This window comes from Alternaria conjuncta (genome assembly GCF_024043145.1).
Source record: "Alternaria conjuncta strain BMP 0040 chromosome Unknown scaffold_27, whole genome shotgun sequence".
NCBI lineage: Eukaryota > Fungi > Ascomycota > Dothideomycetes > Pleosporales > Pleosporaceae > Alternaria > Alternaria conjuncta.
Genome location: NW_026250116.1, coordinates 52035 through 68386, shown reverse-complemented (window position 1 = coordinate 68386; position 16352 = coordinate 52035). Strand labels below are relative to the sequence as shown.

The following is a 16352-nucleotide window of genomic DNA, read 5'->3' as shown; positions in this document are numbered from 1 at the left end:
CCTGTAGCTAGTGTATGAAACGATGAAACGCTGCTTGAACGCCGCACTAGCTGCGCAGTCTATGCCCAGTTCTGAAGCTCGCGACGTTTGGTGTGGCACATCTTTGCGAGCCGACCGATCAATCACAGAGCGCGAGTGGGAAGCGTGGAGAGAGCAACGCGTGCGTGACTACGCAACGTGATGGGCTTGGAAGAAGCATATCGGATGCATCCTGGTAGATGAGTCTTTTTTCGCGTCGAGGCAATATACTGCTCTGGCAGACATGATGATGATATTCTTGACGCGCGTTGCGTCGACCTACTTGTATGTACAGAGCAACATAGCCACGATGGCCAAGACAGCATTCGTAATGCACACATCAACGAACTCAGTCGTTCATCCAAGCTGTCACACGGTTCGCGCCAAAGCGTCCTGCAAACCGCAGGCCCGTGGAGCCCATTGGGAAATACGAGACGATGTACCATAATAGACATACTAGTTGGGCGATAGCCGCAACGAAGGTCAAGATGGTGCTGTGGAGCTAGTCACGCGGACAGTGTCAGTAAACACAAACTATGGGGACGATAATCGATAAGGGAGGCGTGGGGGCTCGCTCTCGGGCAGCCATGAACAAGGGTCGACATGTAGCAGGGATAAATGTACTGGGGTAAGAACTTGAACTTACACCTAGAGAGAAGAAGAGTGTGAGAGCGATGCTGCCGAAGTAAGCAGCAGTGAACGGAAGCCTCGGACCAGAAATGAGGTGCTGAACTGATATTTTGTCAGCGACGGTAGTGGTGGGCTCGAATAATGAGGCTGCTTACCGTATTGCATAGGGCCCATGAGGACACCCCAAGCTGCCAGAAAGAGAACGCTTCCCATGGACCATCTGCAATCAGGCCATGGATGTTAGCGCTAACGTTCTTCAGGTGATGTGCATACGACTTGGCGTGGCAGAGTCTGGACTAGATGAAGGTTGTCTGCACCCTGCAGCGCGCCGAACCTTGGACCCGCATGATCGCTACAGAGGGTCCAGCGCCGATCTCTGGTGGCTAGAGAGTCAAGCGACTGGATTCGTGCAGGCTAACGTCCGCAGTCGGTGAGCGGAAGATGCGATCCTTGACATTGCAGATTGCATGAGTTCGCATAGCCGTGCCGAAGGACGTATGCAGTATGTGTCACTGCCTATCCGCCTTGTATGATCTCACCACTGGCGAGAAGGCTGCATGCAGGGCGCCTTTGGCTGGATGCGAGGCAACAGGAGAGCTGAGGACTTACAAAATGGCAAACTTGCGCGGCCTGAGCAGAAAGACAGGCGTAAACATCAGGCCAATACAAGTAGCAAACATTGCCAAGGCAGCAATGAGCAGCCCACCAAACACGAGCAATCGGTCCCACCGACTCACTGCAGGTATGGGTTAGCGGACGTAAACATGAGTCAAAGGTGTGTGCAATGCGAGGGTCCTGCATCCGAAGTGGTAACGCAGGAACTCCCTTCTGTCACATTGTCGGTTGTCGCGCGGCCGGGTACGGTTCGCAGGCAGATGACACGTTGATGCCTGTGGAATTATGGATATCTCCCCAACTAGAGGCATGCGCATTTCAAGAATGCCATCTGACAGAACATGGAAGGAAGACAAAGAACCATGGCGGTGCTGGTGAAACTAGCCCCGACCGTTGTCGTCTGATGACATCACGCGCCACAGCTATAGTGGGAGGGGTTGTAGCAGTAGGGTATATCTCAGATAAAGTGGAGATGAGGAGCGAGAGAGACGCGTAAGGAAGGTGGACGTGTTTTGCCACAGGATGCAATGGAAGACGTAGACTTACGCGCAAACCACCCCTCTTCCTCCTCTCTGCGGGTAGGCGCTGGGAGAGGGGCGCCAGGGTTGCCCTCTGTTATGGGAAGTCGGACATAGCCTCCCTCGCCGAAGGGATTCAGGTTCTGGATGCGGCCCAGGAAGGAGGGCGGCGCGGTATTGATGGGCGCGTCTGCCTCTCTCCTGCTCCAGCCGAGCGAGTTCATCGAGTCGCGGAAGGAAGCGGAGGCCATGTTGGAGAGGTGAACACGAGGTGCTAGCGGATCTCAGTATGCCCAGGTGTGAGGATGGCAGTTAGTCAGGAGAAGCTTTGGTCGAAGCCGCAGCAGGCGACACAAAGAGCCGTGGAGGTGCGAGTCTTGGTACGGCTAGCAGATAGCGGCCGTCGACCCTGGCTGGTGTATGTGTAGCTGCCTGGGCCCCGCTGCGGTGAGTGGCTTGGGCGCGTCGTGGGAGGGCACAGCAGCGGTTTGTTCGATTCGGTGCCACTGCTGCTACTGCGAAGACGGACCGGAGGATTTCGTGCAGATGATCGACCTGCGGTGTAGGAGGCAGACGGCCAATGGCAGATGTCAGACAGGCGTCTCAGATGGGACGACGGATGGGCGAGGCTTGTGACGAGGCCGCAGAGGGTGCGAAGGTGTAGCGGAAGGAGCGAAGGACCGGGGGGCGGCTGCGGCGCGTGTGATTGGGCGGCGGGCGACGCAGAGCAGGAAGGAACTCTCCGGCGTGTCGTATGCGATCCGCCTAGTCGTCGTGGTGGAGGGTGAAAGTGAAGGGCATTGAGAGTCTAGCGTCGCCTCGGTGCTCTAGCGACTAGCGCGAGATCGTCTCCCGCTGCCATGAGCCTAGCAAGCATCAAGGACCATGGCCTGGAGAACCACACACACTCTCGGCCAGGTCGGCCATGGCTGCCCTGGACTGTCGACAATGGATGACGCTTGACAGGAGCCCGAAGCCCTTTAGTGAGTCACATTGCGCGCCCTCACCCAGCGCTGCGTAGAAACCGGGTAGCTGAGACAAGATTACCTCGTTCGTGACCAAAAGAGGCCACACCTTGCTGCCGGGGTGGGCGCAGGACCGGGGTGGGCAACAGGCAGAGCCACACTCAGCGTAAGGCGGGTGAGAGATGGCGAAGAGCCGCCAGAGCAGCGAGGTGTATATTATGCGGCCGTGCCGCGTCTCTACCTGTCCAATAATTTCCCTCTCACGACATACTCAGTGTATGTCTACCTGTGGAGTACTCATCACTATATCTGCGGACCACCGCGGGCCGAGCTTCCCTCCACCTCTCCACGACGCCCTCATCTCCGTACGCCTATCCCGTACGCCTATCTCTGTACGCCGCCGCACGTCATCCCCATCTTACGCACCACCGCAGCGGCATCGTCTCGGCGCGCCGTGCTACTCTCTGCCGTTCCCAAGCCAGAGCCCTCGCTGGCTGCGATCCGCGTCAAACAGGCTGATTCGCCATTGCCCATAGCCGCTTGGCGCGCGCACTAGCACCACCACCTCTCTGACCGCCTTCCGGCTTAGGGCCCTCCCACACCGACGCCTCGCTTCAGCTGCCCCGTCGTCGCTCAAGAGAGAGAGAGCCGCTGCAGCCAGCGCAATATCCTCAGCCTGTGCCGCAGACTGTTGCCAAACAAACGCACGGCAGCCCGCCTACCACGCTCTGCTCCACCACGACCAGGCACATCCCACCCTTGATCCCTCCCCGCCATATCCCCCGACTTCCTTCTCCATATCCCACCTCCGCTATTTTACCCACCACCACGCCCGTCGCACCAGGCCTCTTACTGCAAGACGACATAGTTGCCACTCGACCAGCACCTCACCTCTCCATTGCTGCCGCCCTCGACCACCAAGGCAAACCTCTTTGTCCCACCCCACGCCGCTGCATCCAGACCACGACCTCCACCACCACCCTCGACGACCAAGTTTGCTGCCCGTGAACCGCCGCAGCTATCCGCCCGAGCGACCTCACTCCTTCTCTCCGCGACCGAGAGACCGAGTGTTGCAGGTGCATCCCATTGCGCCTTCCTTCAGTTCCGAGGTGAGTCAACGTCCGGCTGCTCTTTCCTTTACCACCGCCTCTCCCACTCCACCGCACCTCGCTTCGGCCTGCGTTGTCAAGACCACGCCAGCCATACCGCGGCCGTGTGTGACGGTTTCGCTGCTTTTGTCCCCTGTACCACCATCCCCACAGCGCCGGGCTGCTGCACGGCTGTCGTCCGCCGTCGCTCGCCTCGCGGGTTACCTCGCTGTGCGCCACACTCATGCAACCAACCCTTCAACCGCCCAACACTTCAGACTGCTGGACTGTGCGCTGACATATGCTCTCAGTTTGATCCCGGAACACAGCTCCGAGTGCCCTCACTCCCCCACAACCACCTCCACGCCAGCAGACCCGAACCGGTGAGCGATACTTCCCAGAACGACAACTCTTGCATACAGAACATGGCACTAACGTCTTCTGCGCAGACAAACACTAGCCTCCTCTGCCCCAGATCAGAGGCTTGCTCGTCCCTATCAGGCGTCACTAGCTAGGCCTCTCAGCTTGCTCGCACTGTCCTTGTGCACACCAGATAGCAAGCATCTGCCAGGGTCCTTATAGCGACACAGACCGCCTCGTGCTGCAATCATCCTGCAAGCTGCGAGCGCGATCCTTAGTCACTTGCTTAGATCGACGACAGATCGTTTCAGATCATACACATCCACATTCCTGGAATACTGCAACCCACAGTAATGCCAAAGCCTAGTAAGTACGCCTTTGTGACGTCCCCCACTCTGCACCGTCATGAGAACGGCGCTAGAGTGCATCCATTTCCTATATCAGACTCTCATCTCTCCTCCCCTTCCCCGCACTTCCTCTTCCGTCATTTCCAACGTCAATTTCTATCATGTACTACGAGACCATACTGACTGTCCCTCAAGCGGACGCTCTCTTCACTCCTCCCTCTTCCTACTCTCCTCAAAAGCCGATTGCGAGGCTGGACCTTGGCTTCGACTCTCCCTCTGACGACGTGCTAGACGCTGATATCTTCAACATGACTGGCACAGGATCACCTCAACCATACATCAAAGAAGAAGTCGACGAGATGTCTTTCAACCAACGCTTTCTCGGTCACAATGGCCTTGACATGAACCACCAATACGCTAACGCTCAGTTCGCTGGGCACGAGAATGCCAATGGCATCAACCCCTCTGAGCTCAACATGAGCGGGAGCATGATGGGTAACCACTTCGCCGGCAACAGCTACATGCAGGGCGGAGCAGGTATCGCCGACGACGAACTTGCCGAGTCACTTGGCACTTTCGAACAACAACCAGCCTTCAACAACTTTGCCCAAGAGCAGGCTGGCCAGCAAGACTACTACCACAGTCACACCAACAACCCAAACATGAACCAGGTCTACTCAAACACCCCAGACGACCTGCCCATCCACAGCCCTTTCAACCACCCTGGCAACTTCGACTTCAACCAGTACCAATCAGTACCACAGAGGATGAACTTCCCTGGCAGCATGCCCAGTGGATCCATGCGCCAGCGTATCACCATGAGCCGGACTGGTTCTGACAGCCGTGCTCCCATGTCACCAAAGACCCCTGCCATGGCTGGTCTCCACCTCGGCACGCCAGACTCTGGCAACTTCACTCAGCCAATCATGACCAACATGCACCGCCATCAAAAGAGCGTGTCTGGCCAGTGGGACGGCACTCCCGGAAGTGCGCACTCATGGATCGACTCGCCCACCGCGTCGCCCCACCAGGGTACCATGCACCACCAGCAGATCACCGATGTCCTGCATTCCGGCAAGCACAACTCACTACCTGCCAAGGTCGATATTGGCCAGAACGCAGACGCCAAGAAGCGCCGGCGTCGGGAGTCTCATAACTTGGTCGAGCGTCGCCGACGGGACAACATCAACGAGCGCATTCACGACTTGTCTCGCCTTGTACCTCAGCATCGCCTCGAGGACGAGAAGATCCGCAAGCACATCAACAACAATGGCCCCTTGTCACCTACCATGGGCGCCACCGGCATGTCGCCTCCACAAGCAACGTCACTTCTCGCTGGTGGCAATGGAAGGCGGGCCGCTGGTAACATTACACAGGGACTGCCCATCGAGGAGAAGGACAAGGGCCCGAACAAGGGTGACATCCTCAACGGTGCTGTCAGCTGGACTCGCGATCTTATGTGGATGCTGTCCAAGAAGCTTCAAGAGTGTGACGAGCTAGCTGCACGACTTCAACAAGCCACTGGCGAAGAATGGGTCACCGAACAGACTGAAGACGAGAAGCGCATGAAGACCGAGATCCTCGAGGCTCTTGAGAAGAACGGCTCGGGTACCTTCCGATACTCGCGAGGCCCTGGCTCCGGACTCCGAGTGCCCAAGCACACCAACTTGGCCGGTGAACCCATCAGCGGCGCATCTCCACAGAGTCTTAGCCCAGGCATGCAGAGTACCGGTAGCGGTTCTGGATCGAACCAGCAGCAGTACTGGTCTAGTCTCAAAGAGGAGGATGAGTACGGCATGGACATGAACTGATCCAAAGCCTACTAGCTGTCTCTGTTCTTCCGGCCTTCTTGTCTCGTTGTCGATTCCTTCACTATGATACCCCGCGATACCCCGCACCCGTTCCTGCATCCTGCTTGATGCATACGCTAGAGCTGCTACAATGAGGCTAAAGACACCTCACACCGGTCGACCATTCCTCGGCATGTCGTCGCCCGCGCGCGTACCGTCTCTGCTGGCCAAGGACGGATGAAGCTCTCGCCTGCATCAAAGCACTTCCCATTTCGTTGCATAATATGTTCTACCCCTCCGTGGCACATCATCACCCTGGTTTCCCGCTCATCATCACCCGAGCTTAGCCTACCAACCGGAGCACGAAGGTCTTCGCCGCTTCGGTATTCGACACTCTCCGTACACGGCGGTCTCTCCTTCTGGCAGCTCTGCGACTCGCTTTCCTTCATCTATTTACATCTTTCTCGCATGTATGTGGCGTGTCACGGTTGTTTACCTGCAGTTTTGCACATCACCACTCTTGTCTTCTTTAATGATGGTTTTGTTTATGAGAGGCACATGTAAGCATGGTCGGCGCGTTTCGGATTGTTGGCGTTCTATGGTGTCAGCACTTATGTTGGTGGGAAGAGAATGATAGATGCAGAAGACGTTCGGATAACGCTTGCTATGGTTACGATGGGCCTTCTGGGAATTCTTGCTTCTGCGTGTTCTGCCTTCCAGTTCATGGGCTCTGGTAGGGGCCGATTGGTCCCAGATACAATTTCATCTACATCAATAAGCCCGTCTCTCATGCCTTGTCGAGTGAGGTGAAGTTGGTCGAGCCGCGCCCCTCCCTGTCCGTTCCGCGGTGGAGGCGACCGCCACAGTCCTCCCGCCAGGCAGCCAGTGTGGAGGACGAAAAGGTCCACAAAAGCAACATTCCGGATTCCTGCGGCTCTACCACGCCTCTCCCGTGTCTCAGCCTCACAGCGTTCACAATTCCCAGATTACGAGCGAATCGCCATTGCCGCCGCTTTGACGCAATCTGAAAGACCGTGACAAGATTGTGATACACGAACTACTTGGTCAGCTAAGCTGTGGCGTCGGCGCCATAGTACATAGCGCTGGATCTCGTACAACAATACCGCATCTAGGGCTTATGGTAAAGTAGGGAAAAAGCAAATCTAGCCGCCGCGCATCTCAACGGCTAACGAAGGGATAAAAATTCAAAAAGCAATTTCAAGCACATGCCCATGTCCGAAGAACGTTCCGAAGGTGAGACCGGGTGTTTGGTTGTTTCGGGTGGTGGGGTGAGTCGTGAACGGTGGAGGATGGGGAATGCAGATATGTATGGGTGTGTATGGGTTGTGAGTGGTATATGCAGGTGACGAGAAGAAGAAACAATGACCTGGCTTGGTTGGTCGGCTGGTTGGCTGGCTGGTTGGGTCGGGATAACTTGGACGGGGATGGGAGAGGTTTTGATTGCGCATTCCCATACGTTTGATGCGGACGAGGTAGTTTGGTAGAAAACGCAAGTCCACCATGCACGCATTCCACAGCCGCTCATACCCACGCATCCCACCCTATACTCCTAGAAACAGCGAAGAGAAATATAGTTAGACATCCCGGCCGACTTTCCCACCAACCAAACCATCCCTCGCAATCCCCTCATCACAAAAGCCATACCCATGCCATGCAGTCCGTTCCGACACGAAACACCTATATCCCCCCTTCATATACCCCGTCCTGCGTCCCCGCCATTCCTGCCGGCAGATCACCCCCCATGCTTACATTACCTTCCAAGCACGCTACGATCGGTCTGCAAAACGGCCTCGGGTCCCGCAGCCAATCAGCTGCCTACGCCTTTACCACGTCCTTCGCCCACGATGCAGTGTCATCCAATCGAGGGGGTCCGTGTCCATGGCGAATGGATTATGCGCAATGTGCAGGTAACCGTACTGTATACGCGAGCGGCGAAGGGAGCTGTAAGGAGATGTAAAAGCCGTTGCGGGGGTTGAGCTGGGGTGAAGCAAGGACCTGGGATGGAATGGAATGGAATCAACCGGCGAGGGTGACCTTGTCGCAATCTTGCTACACAATGGCATTGCGTCCACAAGGGGTATAGCCATTGCTCCATCGTTTCTCGGAACAACGAGAGGGGATGGGAGGCACGATCGGTGTTGAGGGGGTTTTGGTTGTGACATTACAAGGGAGTCGGCAGGTGGGCTTGGGGTGTTGGGATCGGTACTGACATCTGTCGTGTAACATGCGTACGTACGCACGCTAGTGTGGATAGCTGTGTTATGAGAGTTCAATAGCGAGGTACGTTATAGTATGATAGCATGCACAGTTATGCCGTTGTAGTCGCTAGTTCGCATGTTCGGTATAGCTGGCATAACACTGCGCATGCATGCGGATCAGGTCGAGCAAAGGAGACCAACGCTTTTTCGTTTTGATTCAGCGCGTATTTTCTCGTCGCAAAATGTCCACGGTGCCTTGCGCAACGCCAAACCCGCACTCGCCCGTCTCTCACCCCCTCCCCCAGGAAAGTGAGAAGCCCATCTGCCACCGACGTCACAACACGAACCCCCCGTAGACACAACCACACTGTTTCAGCGACAGAAACAGCAGTAGCGCTAAAACAAAGTGCTCATAGCGCTACCAAAGATGCGCATCGCACATGTTCAGATAGCCGGACATTTCAGCAGGGAAGAAGGGTATTGAGTAAGTCATCGTGCCTCCATCGGCAGTGTCAGCTAGCCGGCTGTACGACGGTTACACCCCCCGATCTGCAGCGCAACGCCGTTTCCTAGATCTAGGTTCGCGGGGGATGACTTGCAGGTCTCGGTTGAAGATCGGGTCTGACGGTTACGACGGCAGGATGACGAGGGATGGTGATCGATGGGGATGTGTAGCGGTGAACAAGGTGTATTTGCGCCGCTATCTTATCGAGGTTCTACAAAGAACGATGTGATTCAGATAAGTCTGCTGTGTTATCTGCACTGCCTTGTCTTTCATCGCATCTGTTGTGGCGCGCCCGGGTATCACCAGTATCCTCGGTGTTTACAGCATCTGCGAAGCTGTCATGGGCTTTCCTTGTTGTATCCGAGTTGCTTGTATTTGTGCCTTTCGTGGAGATGGGTGCCAATGCCGCCGATCCGATCATCCCCCTTGTCTCACTATATGCTTTGCCGGTTTGGTCCAGGGCAGACTCTCAATGTCACCTGTCGAATCTGCAGTCTCGATGCAGGGCGCGCTTGGGGCGTGCTCACACATGCGCATGTGCGTCATTTGGCACGTCGAAGATTTTCGGAAAGAAGAGTGGAGACGTATTCCGAGGGGTCTATGTGAGGCCACGTTCTTCGGATGCTGCCGAGCGGCTGACCACGAGGACCGCATCCTTCACGAATAACAACTCAGTATCCTAAGCTCCGCGAGGTTTGTTTTGGCCGTTGGGTTGCGATGGCTGAGATGCGTTTGCGGCGGTGGTAACAGGGCCGTCACTGTCTTCACCGAAGCCGAGGTTCTTGAACGAATCCGGAGCCATCAGATTTCTAATACCGCGATAACAGTCAGCCATGTGCTCATCATATGGAAAGAATGGTAAAGCGACAAGAAAGGGCGCGATTCCGCAGATGCTGCCGAAATGGAACGACAGAATGGCATGGAAAGCTAATGGGAAGATAGGCGGCGCAGTATGTTTGCACGACAGTACAGCAATGGCTAATCGAAGTAATATGGGAAATGGTACGTACCGGTCCATGCGACAAGAGAGGTATGACTTGGAGAGGCCGCGGCACTCAGGGTCGTTGGTCCCACGATGCGACTTGATGCATCGGAGGTACGAGAGCATGATGTCCTTGCATTCCCCTGGGATTTAGTGTAAGCGATTTGCGCTTATAGATAGCAATAGCGGCGTGGCGTCGAGATGCTTACGCCGATACGGTATGATGCGGAAGTAAAAGTCAAAGTTCGGGAAGCGTACCGTCGTGGTCGAGAGGGAATGAGCCACGCTCTGGCCTGAAGTGAAACAATTGTTAGCACGAGGATTTGCAAGATGGGAAGAGGCAGCCATGTGGTCGGAATACCCAAGGGTCGAAACGAGACATGCATGCGCGCATGGAGGGAAGAACTCACGGATTCGGCTTCTGGACCTTTTGCCCAAGTCCGGCGCCTCCAAAGTTGCTCATAGCGGTCGGGAAGTTGCTGAATTGTTCAATGGAATAGGTATCGGGAGTCCGTGGCGTAGTAATCGGGCTCGGTGGTCGTAGGGAAGTGTAGTGGTGACTGTGATGGAGTGAGGGAGGGTTGGATAAAGTTAGCGCGATCGGCCTCGTTCGGTGGCCAGTGCTGCAACCTCGGGATGACGTGCCCTGCGCATCGCGCTGCAGGGCAGGTCGACATCACGACTTCTCCACTACACTTGCATTCTGAAAGAATAGAGTGCGCCTTTGACTCAGACTGCGGTCTGGTCCTAGGTTGGGCTTGGTCTTTGAGATTGTGCATTCTGAAGCCAAACTATCGTGATCAAGTTCAATTCGTTGTGCGACGGTCAATTTCGATCTGCTTCCATGTGCCATGTCTACGTCGATACTCAGAAGGATAACCTGTACGCGTGCGCAATCTGGCTCGATGGCCCGTCCAACAACACATACCCAGCGCGTATCTCAAGCCACCACAACCCTCTCAGTCGTCCCCATCTACAACATCTCCTCGGCCCCCTCATCGCCATCCTCAGACTCAGAAGTCTTTGCGTTCTTGCCGAATTTAAGCTTTGCCACCTTCTCAAGGTGATCCAACTGCGCATTGAACCCGTCGTAGATTTTCTCCATCATCTTGAGATTCCGCATCTCCGCGTGGTATCCCTCCCAGACCTTCTGTATCTTCTCCAACTCCCGGAGGGCCTCCTCTCGCTTCTCCTCGGGACTTTGAAGTTCCTGGCGTTTACGCTCTTCCTCGTCGAAGATGTTGGGGCCTTCCTCGTCGTCGAGGCAGCGGGGTCCGTCCCAGCGGGCGCAAAGAGACTTGTCCTCTGCTGTTTGGACGTAGTCGTCTGCTATTGAGAGGGGGGTTAGCATAATAGGTTGCGGATCCGCGATGATAGCTCATGCTATCGGCAGAAGATACATACCTAACTTCGGAACTGCGCCTTGCGCACGAGGCCTGCGGTGGTCGTTGTAGACCCATTGCTCGTGTGCGACAGCGGAAGCGGCGAAGAGGCCAGCGACTGCAGCCAGGATGGTGGTGAGCTTCATGGTGTTGAGAAAACGCCTTGTTGGTTTTGGTCTTGATATGGTTGGGTATGAAATGCAGCCGTGAAGACACTTTATAAGAGAGTATGTGTTTCAGAAAAGCGAAGACATGAAGACACAGAGATTTTATCTCACAATGTGGCCCGATGTTTCCTTGGTACCGGGTATCCAAACTTCAGTTCACGGCGAATCGCACTCCAGCATTTCATAATCGAGCAACTTCCTGCACGATGCGCTGGAGCGGGCCAGTCACGGACACTGGTTTTGAAAGAGTCGGGAAGTTTGGCGCTGGCTACCACGGGTGTAGTTTTCTTCACTCTCCTTCCACCTAAACCTCCCCTCGACATGTTTGCTGGTTCGGCTCATTCATGCAGGACATCGCGCATACCTTGATCGCGTTTAGTAGCGATGGGTTATCTTTGTGCGACCAACCAACACGCGATCGGTGAGCGCAGGTCCTACATTGTCAAGAGTAGCCTGACCGTGGCATGCAATCACATCGTCGTATCCGACAGGCAGCACTTTTACTTCGAGTGAGAACCTCGTGGAGGCATAGAATACTCGGCCTCTCATCGTAAGATGGGTATCAACGAGCCGTATTGTGGCGTTCAGTCACGGAATATCAGCAATTACACACATCGTTGTGAGTATCAAGCGAAGCAACCAACATCGCGAAGTCAAATTGAAATAACGCGAATACAGAAACCCAACAGAACCAATAACCTCGCAACTAACCCTAAATACCCCGTTATCTAGTACAGTACCGACTGGCATCCATAGGGATTCACAGAAGCAGCCCATCACACCATAGTCTTCTTCCCCCCATGCCGCCCCTCCCAATTCTCATACCCCCCATACGTGCCCTCGCAATCAGGATTCAGGCCTGCCACCTTCCAGAGTCATGAGCGGATGCGTACCATGGTAGTCAAGTCTACACATGTCTCGTTAGCTTTTGAATTCGATGAAGGATACTATGTTTAGCTTCGGAACTCACGTAGTAGCAATAACACTCGGACAATTCGTAATCAACCGCCCGTCCCAGTACTCGGAGCACCCGCCGTAGCCGTAGTGGTCCTTGTCATGCTGGTGGTGGTTGTTCTTGTGCTTGCGGGGCTCGAGGTCAGACGCCATGGTTATGAGCGTCGTGTGGGCGGTGACGATGGGGGCGGCGGTGGTGGTAGTGGGAGCAGGAGGAGCGGCGACGGCGGCAGAGGCAGCGGTCATGCGCGGCATCGCCGTGAAGTCAGGCGTTGACGGCGCCGTAGACGTCGGGATCGAAATGGGGCCGGCGATGGCAACGGAGGCTAGGGCCAAGGGGAAGGCGATGAACAGGCCGCGCATTTTGGTTGTGGTTTGGTTTGGTAGTAGTAGTTTGACTCAGAAGTGGTGCGGAAAGCTGTTGTGAAGTAGACTTTGCTTTCGTAGATGGTAAGATGTAAGAGAGAAGATAGAGGAGGGATGTGTTATATATGAAGCATTGGCATGCGCAGAAGTTCCCACGAAAAGTCAAGCCATGGTTGAGTATTGAGGATTATCAATACCGAAGAGGAATACTTGAGGCTCGACCATGGGATTTCGGGAAGTACCTATAGTACCGCTGGATATGGATCCCATAACTATGGTTCAAGCGAGCATGATGTTGCGCGAAAGAACCAGAGGGTTCGCATTGTGCAAGCAAAAAGGTAGAGAGGCCTGCAGCCTACATCAAGTTGAAAACATGCAAAGTAGATGACCCAACGTCAACGTAGTCGCCAGGGTGTCCACTCCTTTCTTTGAACTGAGTGTGGCCTGCAGCCTACATCAAGATAAAAACGCGCAAAGTAGCCAGCCTCAGGTCAACGTAGGCTCCTAGTGTGTAGGCTCTTGTCTCTGAAATGATGTGGGTTGAGAGAACTACGGTTCAAAGCCAACCAAAACACGGGTATCGAATCAAGCATTACCACCACATCATCCACCGACTCACCAATGCCGCGCAATAACCAGCCAGCCTCTCTCCTTGACCGCATTGAACAGCACCGCGACCCGCTTCCGCTTAATGCCCTCTCTAGCCGACACATCCTCGATCGCATGCTTACCATCTAGATGCCTGAGCAGCATGGGCCAGCTCTCTCGCAGTTCTTTACCAGTTATGCCACCCAGCGCGCCATCTGCGTGTTTCGGCGGACTGGGATTCGTTGAGATGATCGCCGTCTCTTCGAATGTCTGAGCGATCTTATCGAGCCACCGCGCTTCTATCGACGATGCTTTTTGCGGAGATAGGATGGTGGTGGGTGCGAAGGACGATGGGTCGGGTGGGGCCAGCTTCTCTACCGGAGATGTGGGCGAGACTATCGAGTTGCGCGATGGAGATGGGGAGGTTGGCTTGAGATGTAGAGGCGACGGGCGATGGGGCTTAACATCCCGAAGCCCAAGATGAGATGGCGACTCCGCTCTCTGTGATGGCGTAAGCGCAATCGTCGTGCGCTGACTGCTCGTACTCCCGGCGTCAGAACTCGTGCGTGCAGAAACGCTGCGCGACATGGCGGTTGATCCGAGTCGTGGGCTCAGTATCGTACTGCTCTCCATCTCCTCGTCCGCATCTCTGCGCGTGCGGCGCAAGGGCGATGAAGTCCTCGCAGAGTTTAGCGAAAGCAAGCTGCTCCGCTTGTCGGAGAGGAGACTATCCGCCACCGAATCGTTGTCGCTCATCAACTCTCTGCGCGCCTCTTCAGCTTTCTTGATGCGCTCTTCGCGCTCCATCTCTGCTGCGACTTGCGCTTTGATTTCCGGCGTTACGCGCACCCAAGCGAATGTGCGCAACTGGGTCACCCAACCGCCGCGCATGAGCCACGCTAGAATCTCCATGTAGGCTTCGCGATGTTCGGCGGTGGGTATGAAGTTCCTGTACGGCCGAGGTGTACCGGAGAGCATGCTCAGTACTTTAGGCAGCGTGGGTAGAGTGGGGAAGCGCTGCGCATATACTGATATCGCAGCTGGGAGAACAGTCATGTCGGCGTTTGGACTGACGATGTACGTGTCGCGTGGTGATAGCGGAGCGACGAGACGTGCCCGCCGCCAGTAGACAAGATGGCTTGCAATGTACTCCATATCGTGCGCGGATATATTGTGTTTCTTCGATATCTTAAGCAGCGACTTGGTGGGTATGATGTTGCGTATGTAGAATGCGATGGCTGCGGCGTTGCCACCAGTGTCACCGCCTAGGTCTTTGATCAGCACTTCGGCATCCTCCAAAAGCAGCAAGGCAGCATGCTGTGTCATAGGCGCATCATCGTCTTCAAGTATGACGTTCGAGGTCGTAAGCCACAGGCCTGGCATCTGGGGTTCGATGGCGGTGGGGAGGTAGGGAGTGGAATCGGCTTGTGGGATCTGAAAGGATGTGTTGAACGTCGCATCGAAGTGAATATGGGCTATCTTGTCGTGCGATATCGCGTCGAACATTATAGCGATAGATTTGGCAAGCGGTGATGTGCTGACAATCTTACGCCATGTCGCCGTCAAAGACTCGTTCGTCTCCTTGGCGCGCTGCTTGATGTCGATGATGCGCTTGGATTCCTTCCATACGTACTGGAAGCGCGCCTCCTCGTATTTGAGTGCTTTGGCGTACTTGCGCGTAACGTTTTCGTACATCTCCTTGACGCGTTGTTGGTATTCCAGCGCAGGCGGGTTCAGCACGAAGACGACGTTGAACATGGTCATGTCTGGGTTGTTGATGTCAAGGCTCGTCGAGTTGCTGCGTGCATCTGATCCAGCCTCTGACGGTCCGCTCGACATGGAGTCGTGGCCGTAGCCTGGCTCGAATCCTGGGACGGGTTCATTCGACGGTTGGGGGGAATTCGCGTCGTCGTCGTCGCTTGCGTTCGTGAGATTCCTGACCAGATCGCCGTCCTCAAGCTTCTGCTGGTCAGAGCGCTTCTTCTTCTTCCGCTTCGCCTTCTTCCAGAGCCCGTCGTCCCTTACAAACATGGGCGCGCCGAGAAAGACGATGCTCTCAACGCCAAGCTCGAAGCGCCTCTTGTTGTATTCTTTGCTCGGGCTCAGCATCTTCTCCAGCGCATCCATCTTGAAGCCCAGCACGGTATCCCAGTCGTGATCTCCGCCCTTGCCTCGATGTCCATTACCGTCCTGGTCATTGTCGTCGTCGGCATCCTCCTCGTCGATTGTCTCCTGCTTGCCCCATAGCCCCGATCCCAGCTTGGACTTGTCGCTCACGCGGCCGGTCAGGGTCCTCCCCGATGCGCGACCGCCGCTGGTGCGACTGCCTATCTCGATGTCATTGTCGTCGTCCGAGTCGGTGCTGCTGTCCCATTCGCTGTCGGAGCTGCGCGAATCGACGCTGGCTGTTGACGTGTCGTGCCGAAACCAAGCCGGATCTTTCGCGGCGGCGAGTGCGGCTGCTGAAGGTGACAGCGGTGGATAGTGGAAGACGAGTCGGGGGCCGAGCGACCGCGACTTGGTGACGAGGAGGATGGCGTGGAGGTTGGAAGCAGGTGGCAGCGGGACAGCCATTGGGGAGTGGAGGACGGGCAGGTGCAGCATGCGGGGAAAGAAGCTGCGGAGCCCCGGGAGATCTAGCCCGAAGCAGACAGCTCTTTCACCCATCTTCGAGAAAAGGCGCATCGACAACCATCCATCAACCCAGCACTTTGCAGGCCAAGGTGAGACCCCGACAGAGTAACGTCAATGCGCCAACGATGTCATGGTGGTGAGCGATCCCGGTGAATAATGGACTCGAAGACGTCCTTCACGGGACTACATCGAGCGACAAGGAGCAGGAAAGGCATAGGTATCGG

At 55.6% G+C, this 16352-nt stretch overlaps 6 protein-coding genes across 6 annotated transcripts; 1 reads left to right on the top strand and 5 right to left on the bottom strand.

The window, feature by feature from the left end:
• Positions 1-367: 367 nt before the first annotated feature.
• On the bottom strand, positions 368-2032 carry J4E85_010851 (uncharacterized protein; the record flags this gene model as incomplete). Its single annotated transcript, XM_051475055.1, has 5 exons — positions 368-520; positions 665-750; positions 804-868; positions 1258-1384; positions 1810-2032. The coding sequence occupies 5 exons, from the start codon at positions 2030-2032 to the stop codon at positions 368-370; spliced, it is 654 nt and encodes a 217-aa protein (XP_051321081.1).
• Positions 2033-4702: 2670 nt separating this feature from the next.
• On the top strand, positions 4703-6352 carry J4E85_010850 (uncharacterized protein; the record flags this gene model as incomplete). Its single annotated transcript, XM_051475054.1, has 1 exon — positions 4703-6352. The coding sequence occupies one exon, from the start codon at positions 4703-4705 to the stop codon at positions 6350-6352; it is 1650 nt and encodes a 549-aa protein (XP_051321080.1).
• Positions 6353-9734: 3382 nt separating this feature from the next.
• Positions 9735-10500, bottom strand: COX19 (Cytochrome c oxidase assembly protein cox19; the record flags this gene model as incomplete). Its single annotated transcript, XM_051475053.1, has 4 exons — positions 9735-9864; positions 10066-10180; positions 10296-10330; positions 10448-10500. 4 exons carry the CDS (start codon positions 10498-10500, stop codon positions 9735-9737), a joined length of 333 nt encoding a protein of 110 aa, XP_051321079.1.
• A 510-nt stretch (positions 10501-11010) lies between these two features.
• On the bottom strand, positions 11011-11565 carry J4E85_010848 (uncharacterized protein; the record flags this gene model as incomplete). The annotated part of the gene is made up of 2 exons (XM_051475052.1): positions 11011-11366; positions 11442-11565. 2 exons carry the CDS (start codon positions 11563-11565, stop codon positions 11011-11013), a joined length of 480 nt encoding a protein of 159 aa, XP_051321078.1.
• Positions 11566-12432: 867 nt separating this feature from the next.
• On the bottom strand, positions 12433-12903 carry J4E85_010847 (uncharacterized protein; the record flags this gene model as incomplete). Its single annotated transcript, XM_051475051.1, has 2 exons — positions 12433-12493; positions 12557-12903. 2 exons carry the CDS (start codon positions 12901-12903, stop codon positions 12433-12435), a joined length of 408 nt encoding a protein of 135 aa, XP_051321077.1.
• Positions 12904-13521: 618 nt separating this feature from the next.
• NPR3 (Nitrogen permease regulator 3) lies at positions 13522-16098 on the bottom strand (the record flags this gene model as incomplete). The annotated part of the gene is made up of 1 exon (XM_051475050.1): positions 13522-16098. One exon carries the CDS (start codon positions 16096-16098, stop codon positions 13522-13524), a length of 2577 nt encoding a protein of 858 aa, XP_051321076.1.
• Between the last annotated feature and the right edge of the window lie 254 nt (positions 16099-16352).